Genomic DNA, 18,034 nt, shown 5'->3' on the forward strand with positions numbered 1-18,034 from the left:
TCGCTATTTATGGTAGCAAATTTTAAATCAAAAGTGACGGATGTTTAAAATATCTTATTTTCACAAAATTTACATCATTACACAGTTTAAACCTTTAATAAACTTTATTTAACGGCGCGAAGAAGATATTCAAAAGTTAATATAAAGTAATACGGGTATAAAAACTATTTGCCCATACAAATCTATAGTAAAATTAATCGCCGTCTGTGGACAATTACAAGCGCATGCGCATTAAAGACCGAACGAATTCTTGTACATGATCCACGAACATTGGTATCCCACAAATAATAATGAATCCACAGTTTGTGTCAATGATTTAATAGCTAGACAATTTAATGACTTCAAAAGTTAACATCACATTTAGTGCTGTTTTCTATTTCACCATTATTGATATCACTATATTTTTTGTTAACACTTCTTTTATTATAGTGTTCTTCCCTGGCCATTTTAGCGCTGCTGTATTCAGCACTATCGCAATTTTCCGCTGTTTTATTGAACTGAGCACAGCACTATCCAAATCAATCGCATCGCTATATTTTTTTTGATTTTTTTTCTTTTTTTTTTCAAATTTCTCGCTCATCTTTTGCTTCGATCACGTAATCGCCTGGTTTGCTATTTCTGAATGTGTTATTTGCGTTATATAAAGTAACTTCACAGGACCAGTTTAATAAATTTTACAAAATGGCATCTGTGAAAATCAAAATAAAGAAGAAATCAACAGTATCATCCATTTTTTGAATAAAAAAGAATATAAAGAAGCAAATATGAATGGAATAAGATGAAATAAAGTGACTGCATTTACCGACAACACTCACAAACTTGTTTTACGAACTTTGTTTAAATTTTAAACAATGATCAAATTTTTAATGTACAAGTCTTTGAAGTATTAATTGTTTAATCAGCAATACTACAGTAATGCATTTTACCATTTTAAAACAATTAGGAGGCTTTGATTAGAAGAACAAACCCCAAGACAATACTAGACTTGAGAAATTCACTTTTCTGGATGTCCAGCTTGGGTGAAGCCATACGAATGTAAATGGTGATCAGAAAAATGAGAAATCACAATGTTTGGCATTGAGCGTTCCTGATGAAGGTAAATCCAGAAAAGCGCTTCGGACGCATGAAATTATTAAACGTGTTGTTTTCAATTTTTTACATCACTGGGTTGATACCTCTGCTGGTGGACTATCAGTCCCCGAGGGTATCTTCAGCTCAGTAGTCAGTACTTCGGTACTGACATGATTTATAACAAACCTTTTCAAAATTGTCCGTTTATAAATTTTGAAATTATAAAGAAACTAAGGTTTCAACTCCCTCAGGCAAAGTTGACCTTAGATGAATTTGGCTATTTGTTTTAGGTATTTTTGTTATATAGCTCGTCAACTGTTTCGGTACTTATACATCCCTCAGATTTCAAATGTTTGGCATTGAGCGTTCCTGATGAAGGTAAATCCAAAAAAGCGCTTCGGACGCATGAAATTATTAAACGTGTTGTTTTCAACTTTTTAGTAGTAGAGAAATCATAATGTTCCCAAATATCAACTCCTGTCAAACATCGTAAGGTTAATAGTACACTGCTCCAGTGGGTTATAAAACCCAACACAGAAACTGACAATGACGTGATAGTGGGTCCTACACACAGGCACTTGTTTTCTATCCATGGCAAGATCTACTGTATAGGGATAGTAGATCTTGTCATGGATAAAAAACAAGTGCCTATGGTCCTACATACTCTACAGCATCACCTGTTAAGAAATCTTCAAATCGCCAGTCTGGTGTTGACCCTTCATGGAAAAAGACTTTTCCTTGGGTTTTGTACACAGATAAAAATGATTCTTCATCTATTTTAAAACAATAACATTTAAAAACAACTGGGTAACTTCCATCAGAACACCATTACAAGAGCAAACATCAGCAGCATATTGTATAAAAACATCATAACAAACCCATTACAAACGAACTGCGCGCCACGACAAAGTTACTTAGAATTGTTGAAAATCATGCGCTTACCACAGTGCTATCAAAAAATCCTGGGGAGAACACTGTATTACATGTAAAATTTTATTATATTGAATTGAGATTACACAGTCAAAAGAAATAGACTGTGTTGTTAGGGCCCCGCCGAATTGCGGACGCCCTATAGTGATCAGTCTGTCTGTCCGTCCGTCAGTCTGTCCGTCCGTCCATAACAAATTGTGTCCGCTCTATATCTAGAGAACCGTTATGATTTCAAAGTTTATACTTGACATGTATATAAACCAACACCAGAGGGTGTGTCATAATGTATGTACAACTTCCTAGGTCAAAGGTCAAGGTCAAAAACTTCGGTTTTAGTTGACAACCCCATGTCCTATGGTAAAGATCTTGCTGATCTATATCTTGAGAACCGATATGATTTCAAAGTTTATACTTGACATGTGTATAAACCAACACCAGAGGGTGTGTCATAATTTATGTACAACTTCCTGGGTCAAAGGTCAAGGTCATAAACTTCGGTTTCAGTTGACAACCCCATGTCCAATGATAAAGATTCAAATTTTTTACCACACATTATTCACAGCGGGGCCCACAGAGATGGCTTCCATCTCAGTGATATCTAGTTTCCTCTCCATACATTGAGCCTATCCATCCATCACAATATGTTACAATTCATAAGATGCATCTTTCTTATTATTTTACTTCAAGCTGGCAAGATGAGTCTCTGGTGGCAAAACTTAATTTATTTTTAGAATACTTGCCTGCTTTTTCAGTCAAATTTACATATCTAAGGTTTTCAAACACATTGAATTTGAAACTAATTTTTCAAGCAGCAGAGGACATATTTTTTAACTGGACCCCACTCCCTATATTATTAGATGTACACTTAAGTTGATTCCTTAGGCAGCTTTGACAGTATAATCATAGTATTTGGCAACTACATTGTTGGTGTATAATACATCACTGTTCAGTTATTTCACCATTCAGATACTATTAGTAGTAGGTTAACTTTTATTTGGTGAATGGAATGATTGAAAGGTGTACATGTCTGTCTGGTAGGTATCATCTAAATGGACCTCATTTTCATGGTTCATGGTTCATTGGTCAATGTTTTATAAAGTTTATGTTTTTTGGACTGTTTCTCAGATATATTAAACAACAAGTCAACTGTATTTTTGTATAGTATGATTGTAAGGGGTACAGGTTCGTCTTGCAGGTATCATTTGACCTTGACCTCATTTCATGGTTCATTGGTAAATGTTAAGTTTCTGAAGTTCGGTTCCTATCTCAGATACTATATGCAATAGGTCAACTATATTTGGTGTATAGATTGATTGTTAGGTGCACATACCTGTCTAGCAGGGATTAACTGACCTTGACCTCATTTCAATGGTTCATTGGTCAAATGTTAAGTTTTCCTGGTAAGGTGTGGTTCTCATATACTAAAATCAATAGGCAAACTATATTTTATGTAGTTGTACATGTCTTTCTGAAAGGTATCATATGACTTTGACCTCATTTTCATGGTTCATTGGTCAATGTGAAGTTTTTGTGGTTAGGTCTGTTTGTATAAGCAATAGATTAACTATTTTTTGCTGTATGGATTTATTGTAAGGTGTACATGTTGGTCTGGCAAGGTTCATCTGACCACTCTCCCAGGTTAAATGGAGGGTTGAGCAGCCACAAACATGTTTAACCCTGCTACATTCTATATGTCCCAAGTCAAGTCAGGTGCTTGTAATTCAGATGGTATCTTTGGTTGTTGTTTGTCATTTTTGTTTTCCTTTTGATATCTCATCATAAATTAAATCAGGCTGTTGTTTTTTTCTATTGAATTGTTTCACATTTTGTCATGTTGGGGCCTATTATAGCTGATTATAAGGTATGGGTTTTGCTTATTGCTAAATGCACAGTGATCTATAGTTGTTAACATCCATATTATTTGGACTTTGATGGATAGTTGTCTCCCTGGCAATCGTACCACATCTCCTTATGTTTATATATAACAAGGTTGGTATCAGATCAAGCACATGTCAACATTGCAATGATACAAATTTTTATTGAAATGAAGCATTATCAAAAGTCAGGCAAAAGACCCATCATATGGGTAAAAATGTTGTCTAAGACTATTTACAAATAAAAGAAGATTATAGAAGAACACAAATTTAAACCATAAAAGTAGGATCAAATCTTAAATGTTAATTAGATTTTATATTAAAGGCCATTATCTTTATTACATTTTTGTTTCATGATGGAAAATAGAGAAGTAAACAAAAATTTGAAGAAAAAATCAATTTATCAGAATAATTTAATCAAAGATCAAAAAGTTGCTGAGAAATTACAAGATAGACCAAAGGGCAAAACTATTGATCAAAGTAATAAGGCGAAACTAATTAGTTTTTCTATAGTACAGAACATTTTATGGATTTAATTAGTTATAGAGCAATTCCTTGTTATAAGTATGGATGAATTATTTCTTCAGGAGTTTTGTAACTCATGCATCTGCAACAGTTTTAATTTACAGATTATATTCATCCTCATATTGTAGTCTAAACTGCTGCATATTGGCAGTTAATAAGATCAATGTTTTTCATTCTTCTGAACGTGAATTATTGATCTAATAAACCTGAGGCAGATTGAGTCTGCATTATTTGAAATTCCCTTGAGAATTAGAGTAATTCAAAGCTTTAAAAAGTAATTAAAATTAGCTGCTACTTGCTTGAGATTTGTTAGCCAATTTGACACTAATTGTCTGAAGACTATTTACATTGGAATCTCATGGAACTAGTAGTTTTTTTTTTGCAAGAAAAGGAATCTTGAATCTTTATGCTATGATAAGTAGATTGCCCATACTTTCAAAGTTGAGTTGACTGAGGATAAGACATAGTACATGGAAATGTATTTAGCCATGTATTTGAGAAAAAGCAATTTTGTTGAATTATAATATAGGTCCTTGTCATAAAGTTTTCACAGTGAAATTTGTATGGTAATTAAAGAATTTTTCGATACATTCCAATTGATTAAGTTGTGCATTTATCATGTTTTAAGCTAACTTGGCGTTTCTTGGTGCCTGTCTTCCCTCTATCAAGAAAAATGGATGTTAAATGAATGAGACATCATACAATTCCATTAGTTTATACCTCAAGATGTAAATAAGAGAAATTTTTGAAGTAGGGAATTTTTGTGAGGGATTTATTGTGCAATTAAGATAAAAACATGAAAATATCCCCTGTGTAAGGAAGTTCATTACCAGGGACAAGAAAAAGCAAGAAAAAAACATCGCCAACTTGTTAGTGCGAGAAAATAAAAAAATAAAATCAAAAATCGAAATGGGGAATGTTTCAAAGAGACAACAACCCTCCCAAAGAACAGATACACCCCAAGGCCACCAATGGGTCTTCAACACAGCGAGAAATCCCACACCTGGAGGCCCCTAAACAAAAAAGTGTACTAGTTCATAGAAAATGGACGTCACACTAAACTCTGAAACAACTAAATGAACCGAAACATTGCAATGTGTTAATCCCTGAAAAAAACAACACCAATATGTTATTCCTAGAAATAAAAAACCATGATTATAAAACAAGGCTAACATGTTAGTCCCAGAAATCTAAAAAGCATGAAAATAAAACATTGGCAACATGTAAGTCCCAGAAATGTAAAATTTAAACTCTGCAAACGCTTCATAGTACTGGTACATGCCTATAAAAAATTGTATGATTGTGATTCCATGAATGAATGTCTTGTTTTGCTCTACACAGAAGACATGTATACCGTAAATTGGGTTATTTTGGTTGTAGTTTTATTTTTGTTTATTTGGCGCCTCCAATGAAAGTGAAAGTTATACACACGAAAATAGACAAAAATTTAAACAACAAAATTGTGTACTGGTATGATAGTATCGTAATGTTAATTGTTGGGAAAAGTATTTTACGCAATTATATCTTCCGTATATTTCCTACAATTCTATACATAGCCAAATCTGCAAAAAAATATTGGGTATAATTTGACAACAACGCTATATAATCTTAACTTAATTGTCAATTTTCTAAAATTGTTAAGAAAACACAATATGAATTTCTATTCACACATGTCAGAATATGCCAGGCTATGGACATTGCTGATTAGACGCTGTTTTTGATCTTTAGAATATCAACAGTCCTTGTAATCCTTGATCTTCAATAAATTAACATGTACTGCTAGAGGCATGAGGATTGAAATTTAAATCCATGGTCGTCAATAGATATACATGTACCGTAAGAGAGATGATGATTAAAATTTATTTCATATGATATTTTTAATACATAAATAATGTATTTAAACTGCAGGGTTGGCAAAAACACTGGTTTTATGAGTATTGCCCAGCCCAGTGGGAAATACTGAGAAAACACAGGTTTTACTGAGTTTTACTGGATAATACTGGGCAATATGAAATACTGGCCAGAATTTTAAGGAGGATTTAGTGATTAATCACAAATGCAATACATTAAAGATATTTATAAAAATAAAACATAGTATTTTAATTTATAAGTTCCCTTGTTTGAGACTCTTATTATAAAGTGTATAAATCTGAAAAAGTACTGTTCCAGCATCTCTAAGAAAAGTGTACATGAAGATGCATTAGACAAATGTGAAAAGCTCTTCTCAATATTCCTAAAAATCTAAGCTTGGAAATTTACATAAGGTATCCTAAAATGTGCAAAACTTGTATTCTGCCTACATAGAATTTTTGGAGAAAAGGAAGACATTCAATTTTCAATACTCTAGAAATGACTCTCAATGGATATCTGTCTAAAATGTATATATTTAGCTATAATACTTTGAAACTACAACAAGTCTTTACAATTCTGTGTCAAAATAAGCTTAAAAAATCATGTTGCCCAGTATTACCAATTTCTGGGAGTATTGCACAGCCTGGGAAAACCAGGACCAGGGTTTTCCCGCCTGGATAATACTTTGTTAAAAAGTGATTTTAATGTTTTAGATTTTATTGTCAATAAAATGTATAAATTTTTTTTTCACACTTTCTTTCAGCTTTGAACCCCGAGATACGGCATTATTTGCAATTACATCGGTATCTGATTCCTTAATTTAGTTAACTTTGTCGTGTTCCTAGTTTGTGTAAGTCATTGAACTCAGATATTTTGTTAATAAACGGGTAAATAAAGACATATAAATGAGCTCGCTCACTACTATTGTGCCAAAATTAAACACATCAATTTGACGAAGCAGCAAAATAAAACACATGCCATCAATACCCACAGAAAGTCAATCCACTATATTTAGACCTATCACATGATTTGGGGGTAGAACAGATTGTGGACTTTCCTACTCAACAAGATAATTTTTGGGATCTTCTTTTTACTAGTCACCCAGCATTTAAACTACGTTGTAAACAACGACCACCACTGGGTGACAAAAGTGACCATGACATAGTCCTTTATGATAGTACCCGCCAAGTCTCAAGGAAAAAACCACAACGTAGAAAAATTCATCTTTGGAAAAAGATAGATGAAACGGCACTTCGATCTGCAATTACAGAATTCGCTACAGAATTCAGATGCTCTGAATTCCGAAATCTAGATCATATGTGGCAAGTATTTAAGGAAGGAGTAACATCTCTTATTGACACTCATATTCCATCCAAGATGTCATCATCAAAACACACACACACATGGGTTAACACTCAGACTCGCCGCTTGAGTAGAAGGAAAGCAAGTGCTTACAGGAGAGCAAAAACCACCAACAACTCCAAGGACTGGACACATTATGAGAGACTAAAAGCAGAAACGCAAAGAGAAATGAGAACAGCACAGCATGATTTTATTAAACAACAGTAAACGATGACATCAAAACCAAACCAAAACGCTTCTGGTCCTATGTAAAGAGTAAGAAGCAAGAACCAGCTGGAATAACACCTCTTCTGAATAAAGATGGATTTTTACACAGCGACAGTCATTCCAAAGCTGAAATCCTGAACCACCAATTTCAGTCTGTATACACACAAGAAGACTTGACCTTATGCCAGATAAATGACCAAGCCCATTTGATAGCATGAATGACATCCAGATCAACGAAATTGGCATCATCAAGCTATTGAAGGGACTTAACCAATACAAAGCGTCTGGTCCAGACCAAATACCAACCAGGTTCCTAAAAAACATGTGCAGCTGAGATCTCACCAGCACTCACCCTACTATTCCAGTATTCCATAAACTCGGGGACTGTACCATCAGACTGGAGAGAGGCTCTTATTACACCACTTTTTAAGAAAGGAGAGTGCAATGTTCCATCAAGTTACCGGCCAGTGTACCTCACATCAGTTGTCAGCAAAGTTCTTGAACATGTCATTCATTCATCCATCATGAGACATCTAGATAACTTCTAGATTCTGACAGATTGCCAACATGGATTCCGCTTCAAAAGACCATGCAAATTACAGCTGATATCAACAATCCAAGGAATAGCAGAAAAACTGAAAATAGGGAGAGATCAGGTTGATTTCATATTATTGGATTTTGCCAAAGCTTTCGACAAAGTGCAACACCAACACCTTTTGTACAAGCTAGGAGTTTAAGGGATTAGTGGGTCTCATTCGGGGTCTAAGCGTGACCGGGGATTGCCGATTTTTTGTAAGCCTGAAACGTGAAAGTCAAATTATTGTGCCGTGAAAACGGGAAATGAAGTCTAGCGGGAGACAGGAAATTACAGAGAATTGCGTAAGTACATAGTGTAAGCGGGATAAGGGAATCTGACAAAACAGTAAGCGGGATCCGGGATCAGAACCCCCCAATGAGACCCCCGGATTAGAGGAAACACCCAAAAATGGATATCATCATTTTTGTTATCTCGGACACAAAGAGTGATAGTAGAAGGCTCTACCTCAGAGAAGCTAGATGTTCTTTCTGGAGTTCCCCAAGGCACCGTTCTAGGTCCACTCTTGTTCCTGGTATATACATTAACAACCTGCCTGACACAGTTTCATCTTCCCCAGTTCTCCTTTTTGCTGATGACAGTTTGTTATACAAGCACATCAGGAATCAAGCAGATGCAAGTAACCTCCAACAAGACCTGACTGCCCTAGAGCAATAGTATGGCAGATGAGCTTTCACCCTGCTAAATGCACAGTCATCAGAGTAAGCACCAATCGGAAAAACATCTTGGAGACACAGTACCACCTACATGGAAACCAACTGGAAATTGTGGACAGCAGCAAATACCTTGGCGTAACTCTCAGCGAAGATCTAAGTTGGAAAAAGCACACAGAGATAACTACAGCCAAAGCCTCAAGAACTCTAGGATTCTTGCACCGCAACTTCAGATATTGTATCAGAACAGTCTGAGAAACAACATACAGATCCATGATTCCGACCATCATTGGAGTACGCGTCTGCTGTATGGGACCCATACAAAGTCGAATACATAAACCGCCTCAACAAAGTGCAAAGAAGGGGAGCCCGTTATGTGTAATAACTACAGAGATAAAACCCCTGTCAGATGTGTCACCAACATGATTCAGCTTCTTAACTGGGAATCACTACAAGACCGACGTAAAGACCATCGCCTGTTGATCATGTACAAGGCCATCAATGGCATGATTTCCATACCAGAAACCGACAGCATCATCAACAAAAGTGACAACCCAACCAGAGGTGCAAACAGACTGAGGCAGATCTACACAAAAACAGAAGTGTACAAACAATCCTTCTTTCCACACACTATCCAGAATTGAAACCAGTTGCCAACAACAGTGACCAACTCAGCCACTCTGGACGACTTCAAGGCCAGCCTCCATGCAGCTGCGGCCCTGAGGACAACCACATAAACCACCTTTTGATGTAGATAGTTTTAACTGTAAATACCAGCTTTTTATTTGTACATATTTAAACCTGTGTGGAGAGTGGCTCCCTCAGACCTACGCCTGGTCAATATTTACAGTCGTCTACGACTCCTGACCATTATTGGAAGATGATGATGGTTAAGAGAAAACCAATTTACGGTATATGTTAACCAAAAAAAACAAAAGATTAGCCTTGATCATACAGTCCAGTTATCACAATTACATGTATTAGATACACCTTGAGGTTTTTAGCCAGAATGGGTGTATCTAATTTACACCAAGATATTATTGTCAACGCAGAGTGATAGTTTTCAATAATTAAGGAGGGGGGGTCAGACTTTCAGTGATTTGATCATATGTTATTGAAAAGCATGATAAATGCAGGGTATCCAATTTCATTTAAAGGACATTTTGGTGTAAATAAGGATATTAGTGTTATCATTCATCAGCAAAGATGGCAGATTTTGGCAATAAAACTGTACAAAAGACCTGATTTAATGAGTGGTTTTTTTCCATGCTTCCGTACAGTCAACAGTCATATGGTATCAGTAATGATGAGAATGAAATAGAAACATGACTTTTCTGAAATCACATTTAGAGAAAATGTAAATACTGTCTGGTTTGTTTCCCTATAAAGTATTTGATAACTTGGAGACAATCATTAAATGATTATTTATTACTCTTTTGTAAACTGATTACATTGGTTCTCTGTCTGTCTCTAATAACTCTTGTGACCTCGGCTAGATAAGAGACCAACCTTAAGATAGTTACAGCCATGCTGTTACTTTATAATAACATAAAGTTCTGTATCTGACAGCTTGATTCAGACAGAAAGAAATCCATTATTTGTATGGAATAATATCCACAATGTTTAACTGAATCCTTCGAGACTTCAGTTCAGCATGTTTCCTGAAATGTACAATAGACTTATTTAGATGCTCAGCTTTATTTGTCATTCTGTCAAGTGGTGTATTGTCACAGAGTTTAAATTTTGAAATTTCTAGACAGCGAAACCTGATTTATTTTTAAGTTTTGGTTGTCCCTGAATCTGAATTTCGAATATTTTTTTTTTAATTTTAATTTTTGTATTTTATTGCAACTGTTGACACTGTCTAAAGTCTACTTTGCCTGAAGGATTTGAAAGACCATAATTTATGAATATCAAAACTTTTACATGATATGACTATATAATTCATATACTGATTACACTTGGATTACACTGCCATCAGCTTATTATAATATACTAAACCGCCTCGGTGGTCTCACGGTAGCGTGTTTGTCTAATGTGCAGGAGGTTGTTCGTTCTTACCCTGGCAGGGTCAAACCAAAGACTTTATAAAACTTGGTATTTGCTGGTTCTCCGCTAAGCACCTGACATTAAGGAGTAAGAGCAAAGACTGGTTGTCTTAAGAGTCAGAATAATGTGTCTGCATAGGTTGTCAGGTCTTCCTGCTGACCGTTACCTTGTGAAAAAGCACGTTAAAAAAGTCTGGCTCAGCGTTTTGGTTTAGTACAAAGCAGGGTTAATATTCATATTATATAACATTTTCTTGCCAGAAACATGCATTTAATTTGCCTGTAGATGTTAAACAGCCATCTATCATCATCATATAATATACTGTTTCTAAAAATTTGCGGAAAATAGTTCAGGTTTTCCATAGTGAAGACATATCTTTAATATTTTTATCCTTGTCCTTTTAGTAATCTGTTAATATTTTAAATTAAATGAGACTTTTGTTATAAATTGTCTGTAATGACCTTGGATTAGAGTGGATGGTTATTAAGAAATTATTATTGCCTACAGTATTACACTGTACATTTATTATAATGGAGAATTGATGGGAGGAGTATTAACATTTAATGCACTTTCCATTGTTTATTTCCTTGTTTAAATGGATTAGTTACTGACAGCCTCAGGAAAATCTTAAACCAGAAACAATGTCAACAAATTCCATTACATGTTTGTACATATATCAATGGAAAGAGTCTAAGTATAATGGTATATTGAAAATCTATACTCGTATATTGATAGAGTAACCAAATCAACTAAAAAATGTTGTTCTCCTTTGCTATAGGACGATTTGCAAATATTTCATGAATTGATGAACATGTTTTGTGCCTAGACCAAGCATGTATCAAGGTCTATTCCAAAGTAAAAATAGATTACCATTGCATGTACTTTTATTTGATATCAATCTTCTAAACCAAAAAACCATTGTAATCATTTGTACACATCCAAATTTAACTTGATTATTCTGCTTTTAATGGTGTTTTTGATTGATGATAATATGTTGTTGAACTTGAACTTGAACTCTAACAGATTGCTCAACTATGCTTCAATGTCTGAACAAATTACAGAAAATTTCTCAAGCATGTATAAATTGCAAAATGATTAATAGATTGCCCAATCATGTAGTCAGTTCTAGATAAACCAGTAATAACATTAATAGTACCAATTTTACTGCATTGCAACAATTTTCAATGTCTCTTCAGTGATGCTTGAGGCCAAAATATTTGAAAATCCAAAACCTTATACAAACTTTGAAGAGCTTATATATCATAGTATAGGACCAAACAGTATAGCCAATCAGGACAAGGGATCATAGCTTAGCATTAGTGGTATAATGTATACCAATAGAATGTCGGAGCAAGGATTGCACTATATGAGAGTCGTAATGGGGGTACTTTCATGATGAATAATGGTAAAAGTTCTTGTCAAATGACGTTAACAGTAATTTTTGGTGCATGATGATAAATGTACTTTCTTTTAGACGATAAAAAAATCGACTGATTTTGACGAATCACGTTAAATTTTTTCCAAAAATAACGGTAACAATAATTATTTGAGACCTCTGACGAATCAGGATAAGGATATTTTGACGAATCACAGAAAAATTTTAACCAATTTGACGCTAACGGTAGCCAAAAATGACCGTTTGACGCCTGACGGTAAAGGGCATTCCTACCCTCATATATTGTGAATTTATTTATTTTCTTGGGTACCAATCTTTGTAGATTGAGAAAAAGTTATGTTTTCCTAGATATTTGCTTTCCTGGTTTAGCAAAAGTTTGCAATCAAGCCTATAGAAAATGTATGCTTGGTTGAACATTTGAATTTTTCCCCTATACTCACCAAGTCAAAGAAAATTGGTATCTGATGAATAAAAATTAGTCTGAGCAGTAAATGTAGAGCTTGACATCAGGTTAAGACACTTTCCTATCATTGAAGACTATATATTCACACCTCTTTTCTGGTTTTATTGTGTTGTTGGGTTGCCTATAACAAGTTTTACAAAATATCTCCTTTTATAGGTTGTAAAGAGTGTAGAGGGATATTTTCTTTAAGTATGAATAAAAGATGTGGCCTATACGTAAATGAGTCACCAATACAACAACAAAATTAACTAAAGACATCTTAAGCACACTGGGTATCCCGATCCAAAATCCGTGGAGGGATACAAACTTTGGTTAGGTAAAATTTGGATCTAATTCCCATGCAGCCTAATCCTCTGTGGAAACAGATCCAGATTTTACTTACCCTCCGTTTGTAATTTCCGTGTAAATGCTCATCGAGATTGGATCAATCTGCAGATTTCATATCGGTATGCCCGGTGTGTAAAGGGCAACATGCTGTCTTCAACAGTTCAAAGGTGTATAAACAATATGTTAGTTTTTAATCATAAAGATCTCAGAATATATAAAAGTTGTGGATAAATTTAACTGAAACAATATAAAAAAAAAGATCTGCATGCCATTAAGGTCAATATCAATAATAGAGATCTCTTTTAGTTATTTTTGTCATTGAGGTTGCTGTTTCGTTTTTATATTCATACTATATATACTGAGACTGTGAACTGTTATTACTGAGGAATTTTGTATATTTAGACCTACATGCAGACAGATGGTTTTTCACTAGTTCAGAACTGAAATAACGTTATGTAGGTGGTATCTATCTATGTTTTGTGTGAGGTCATTGATTCTTTAGAGATCAGTAACTTTACTGCTTAAGCAATATGATTATACATGTGAAATTGGAAAACATGCAGGATAGAATAATATTCTCTGACAATGGAAAGAGATGTTTGTGTGTGTTACTTCAATCTAAATCCTTAATTGGAGTCTTAATAGGAGATCAGTTGGAGATTTTCTGAACATTTTGTAATATCATGCACAGCCAAGTTGGGTTCGTGTTGCTCAGTCTTTAGTTTTCTATGTAGTGTTTGTGATTTTATTTGTCTTTTGTTTTTGGCCATTGCGTTGTCAGCTTCCCTTGGAATTATGTAAAGATCCCTTGGTATATTCTGTCTCTACATGAATCCTACAACATATATTCTCATGGCTAATCATAAAACCAAGGCAGACTATTGATTACAGATTACTATTCTTGGAAATGAAAATTAATGGGGAAAATAGCTATTAGACCAGATTTGCGCCTACATGTCTGGTCTAATATAATTATCTGCATGGTCAGACCTTTTTAAGGATCAAGTTTATTTTGATTAGCTAACTATTTTTCTTGCAATTTGGTCATTAGTTTGATTGGAATTTTGCCAGAGCTATTTGAAAATTTTGTATCTGTTGAAATGTTAATTTGAAAATTGAACTAATGTCTTAATTTTTGTTTAAGTCTCCTGAATGAAGCTTAATTTTACTGACTTCAGCAATTTTGGTTTCAAACATTTGCAAATACACATGTAGAACTGCTGTTACAATCTACACATGTAGAACTGCTGTTACAATCTGAATAGAAATAGTGTCTTGCAATAAAATTGTCTCACAGTTTTAACCTAAAGGTTTTGGCTTTGATAGAAAATAGAATCAAACCCTCATTTTTATCATTATACGACCGCAAAAAAATTTTTGTGGTCGTATATTGGTATGACGTTGGCGTTGGCGTCGTCGTCGTCCTGCGTCGTCCGAAGACACATTGGTTTTCGCACTCTAACTTTAGTTTAAGTGAATGGATCTCTATGAAATTTTACAACAAGGTTCAATACCACAAAAGGAAGGTTGGGATTGATTTTGGGGGTTATGGTACCAACAGTAAAGGAATAAGGGGCCAAAAATAAGCATTTTTGTAACTTCCAGACATAACTTGTGTGTTAGTGTATGGATCTCTCTGACATTGTACCACAAGGTTCCATATCACAAAAGGAATGCTGGGATTGATTTTGGGGGTAATTGCCTCAAAATTTTAGGAATTAGGGGCCAAAAAAGGGGCAAAAAACAAGCATTTTTCTAGTTTCATGACAATAACTTGTGTGTAAGTGTATGGATCTTTCTGAAATTGTACTACAAGGTTCCATATCACAAAGGGAAAGCTGGAGTTGAGTTTGGGGGTAATTGCCGAAACGTTTAGGAATTGGGGGCCAAAAAGGGGCCAAAAATAAGCATTTTTCTAGTTTCCAGACAATAACTTGTGTTCAAGTGTATGGATCTCTCTGAGATTGTACTGCAAGGTACCATACCACAAAGGGAAGGCTGGGATTGATGATGGGGGTAATTGCCTCAATATATTAGGAATTAGGGGCCAAAAAGGGGCAAAAAACAAGCATTTTTCTAGTTTCAGGACAATAACTTGTGTGTAAGTGTATGGATCTTTCTGAAATTGTACTACAAGGTTCCATATCACAAAGGGAAAGCTGGGTTTGAGTTTGGGGGTAATTGCCCTAAACGTTAAGGAATTTGGGGCCAAAAGGGGCCAAAAAACACATTTTTCTAGTTTCCAGACAATAACTTGTGTTTAAGTGTAAGGATCTCTCTGAAACTGTACTGCAAGGTACCATACCACAAAGGGAAGGCTGGGATTGAGTTTGGGGGTGATGAATCATAAGGGGGTTCAAAAAATTTGGGGGGGGGGGGGTTTTCTTTTTCCTTTTTTTTTTCTTTTAAAATTTTCCATTTTAAGTTGGTTATTTCTGATTTATATTTAAAAGCAAATAATAATGATATGGTAGGAGATACACACCAAACAGGATGTGTAAATTATTATATAATAAGTATTGTGCAATAGCAAGAAATTTTCAATTGCACAGTATTGCACAATAGCAAGAAATCTTCAATTGCACAGTATTGCGCAATAGCAAGAAATCTTCAATTGCACAGTATTACACAAATAGCAAGAAATATCCAATAGCACAATATTGCGCAATAGCAAGAAATTGTCAATTGTACAGTATTGCGCAATAGCAAGAAATATTTAATTGCACAGTATTGTGCAAAAGAAGATACCTCGTATAAATTGCTTATTTCTTGACCTATTTCAATGGGGTTTTATTCTTGAATTCTTGGGTTCTTTAATATGCTGAATCTAACCATGTATTTAGATTTTGGATATTGGACCATAATAGGTGAATGTCCAATTTAAAATTTTTAAGTTCTTAGACCACATTCATTCTGTGTCAGAAACCTATGCTGTGTCAAATATTTAATCACAATCCAAATGCAAAGCTGTATCAAGCTTGAATGTTGTGTCCATACTTGCCCCAACTGTTCAGGGTTCGACCTCTGCGGTCGTATCAAGCTGCGCCCTGCAGAGCATTTTATTTTCTCTGTTATAATTAACTGTAGGAGAATTTTTTCTTTCTTCAGAAGTTTTAGTTGCAACTAAATTAATTTTTTGTTGTAACTTAAAATTGACTGCCCATAAATTATTGATTGTTGCATCAATGATTAAGGACTGTAATGTCTGATTGCTGTGATGTCTGAGATTCGTAGCATCCTTCATTTATTTTTCTCCTGTTCTGATTGTTAAATCAATTAATTTTGTAGATTTCCTTTGTAAACATTCGAGAAGTTACAAGGTGATGGTTTATTTTACCTGGGCGATAATTGTTGCAAGTGAACGGCAAACTCAAAAGAATTAATTCCAATCAAGATAATTATTACGCTTTGATTTCGAAGGAAATGGAATTTCCCAGTGCCATATCAATATTTTAAAAAAACAACAGTGGTTTGGTTTAGAGCTTTCAAAACATATTCAAAAAAGTAATTCTTATGTAATAAATTCCCACAGGGAATAATAATGAAAACATGATGGAAGGTTAAAGTCAAACAACAATTTCAACATTGCTGCATGGTTTTTCCACTTGATGAATAATGTGTTACATTGAAAACTTGAAAGATTAAAAAAAATAATATTGTCGTTTACAGATATGCCATGTATAAATGGCATGTATAGATCTATTAAAATGGCATCTTAATAAAGCCTTAAAAGAAGAATTTGTATGCTGTTAATGTAGAAGAAAGATCATTGTTTAAAAAATAATAGGCACTCTAGATTTAATTTGTAAAGTGTAAAACATGTGAAGATTGCATTCCCAAATGATACTCACAAGTTTACCTTAAACCTAAGAATAATTTCTCAACTTAGAAAATATGATTTATTAAAATGAGGTGTTGTTTTTTGTTTGTTTTTTTGTTTGTTTTTTTTTTTTTGGGGGGGGGGGGGGGGGAGGGGGAGGGGTATTGCTATTTTTTCTTTTAAAAAGTTCCTGTTTAGGTAGACTTGGTCACTGATGCACTGCATCTATGTGTCAGTGAGTCCTTCCATCTGTAACAATTTGTAAACGCTGCAATACTCAGCTTAGACCTTTTGAAATATGGTATGAACACCCTTTTATCATTTAAGATTATATGTTGACCTTTAGTGTGTCTTTGTTGTTTTATGGTGTATCTTGGTAGCTGTCTCTTTTGGGAAAACCCTCATCTACTTTTACTCATATTGTTAAAAAAAAAACTAGTATGGACACCTTATGTGGATAAATGGTTCTGGTTACTCTTTAGGTAATTTGATTTTATTTATAAATTCTTTTGTCTTTTGTTTTAGGTGCCAAAAGAAAAGGATTAAGTGGGACAGCTGAGGACACAACAGATACCACTGCCAACAAAATCTACCAAGAAGCTACCCCAGCTCCACCTAGCAATAGTAAACTGGTTTTATCAGGAGGGGAAGGATATGTAGATTTTAGGATAGGACTATACCAAGGTTAGTACTAGACTGCCATCGATTGGTCTAAGTTTAGAGTGTTTCACTGTATACGTTTTATTATTTGATAGTTTTAGTTTTACCTGTGAAGACATTACCTGGAGGTCAGCATAAGAATTACTTTTCTGGTTAACAATTTACAAATAACCTCAATATTTTATCCTTATTTTCACCTATGATGACAAAAATATGAATGGAGGTAGCTCATAACTAGATCTTGTCATTAA

At 34.5% G+C, this 18,034-nt stretch overlaps 1 protein-coding gene across 14 annotated transcripts in view; it reads left to right on the plus strand.

Annotated features, from left to right (window-relative positions):
• LOC127714107 (C-Jun-amino-terminal kinase-interacting protein 4-like) overlaps positions 1-18,034 on the plus strand; it is a 117,646-nt gene that overhangs the window by 88,957 nt on the left and 10,655 nt on the right. For all 14 annotated transcript variants that reach the window (XM_052220069.1, XM_052220077.1, XM_052220071.1 and 11 more), the window contains one exon: positions 17,649-17,807. In XM_052220069.1, coding sequence (XP_052076029.1) covers positions 17,649-17,807 — 159 coding nt within the window. The remainder of the gene's footprint in view (positions 1-17,648; positions 17,808-18,034) is intronic.

This window comes from Mytilus californianus, unplaced genomic scaffold (genome assembly GCF_021869535.1).
Source record: "Mytilus californianus isolate M0D057914Y unplaced genomic scaffold, xbMytCali1.0.p SCAF_9, whole genome shotgun sequence".
In the NCBI taxonomy this organism is placed as follows: Eukaryota; Metazoa; Mollusca; class Bivalvia; order Mytilida; family Mytilidae; genus Mytilus; species Mytilus californianus.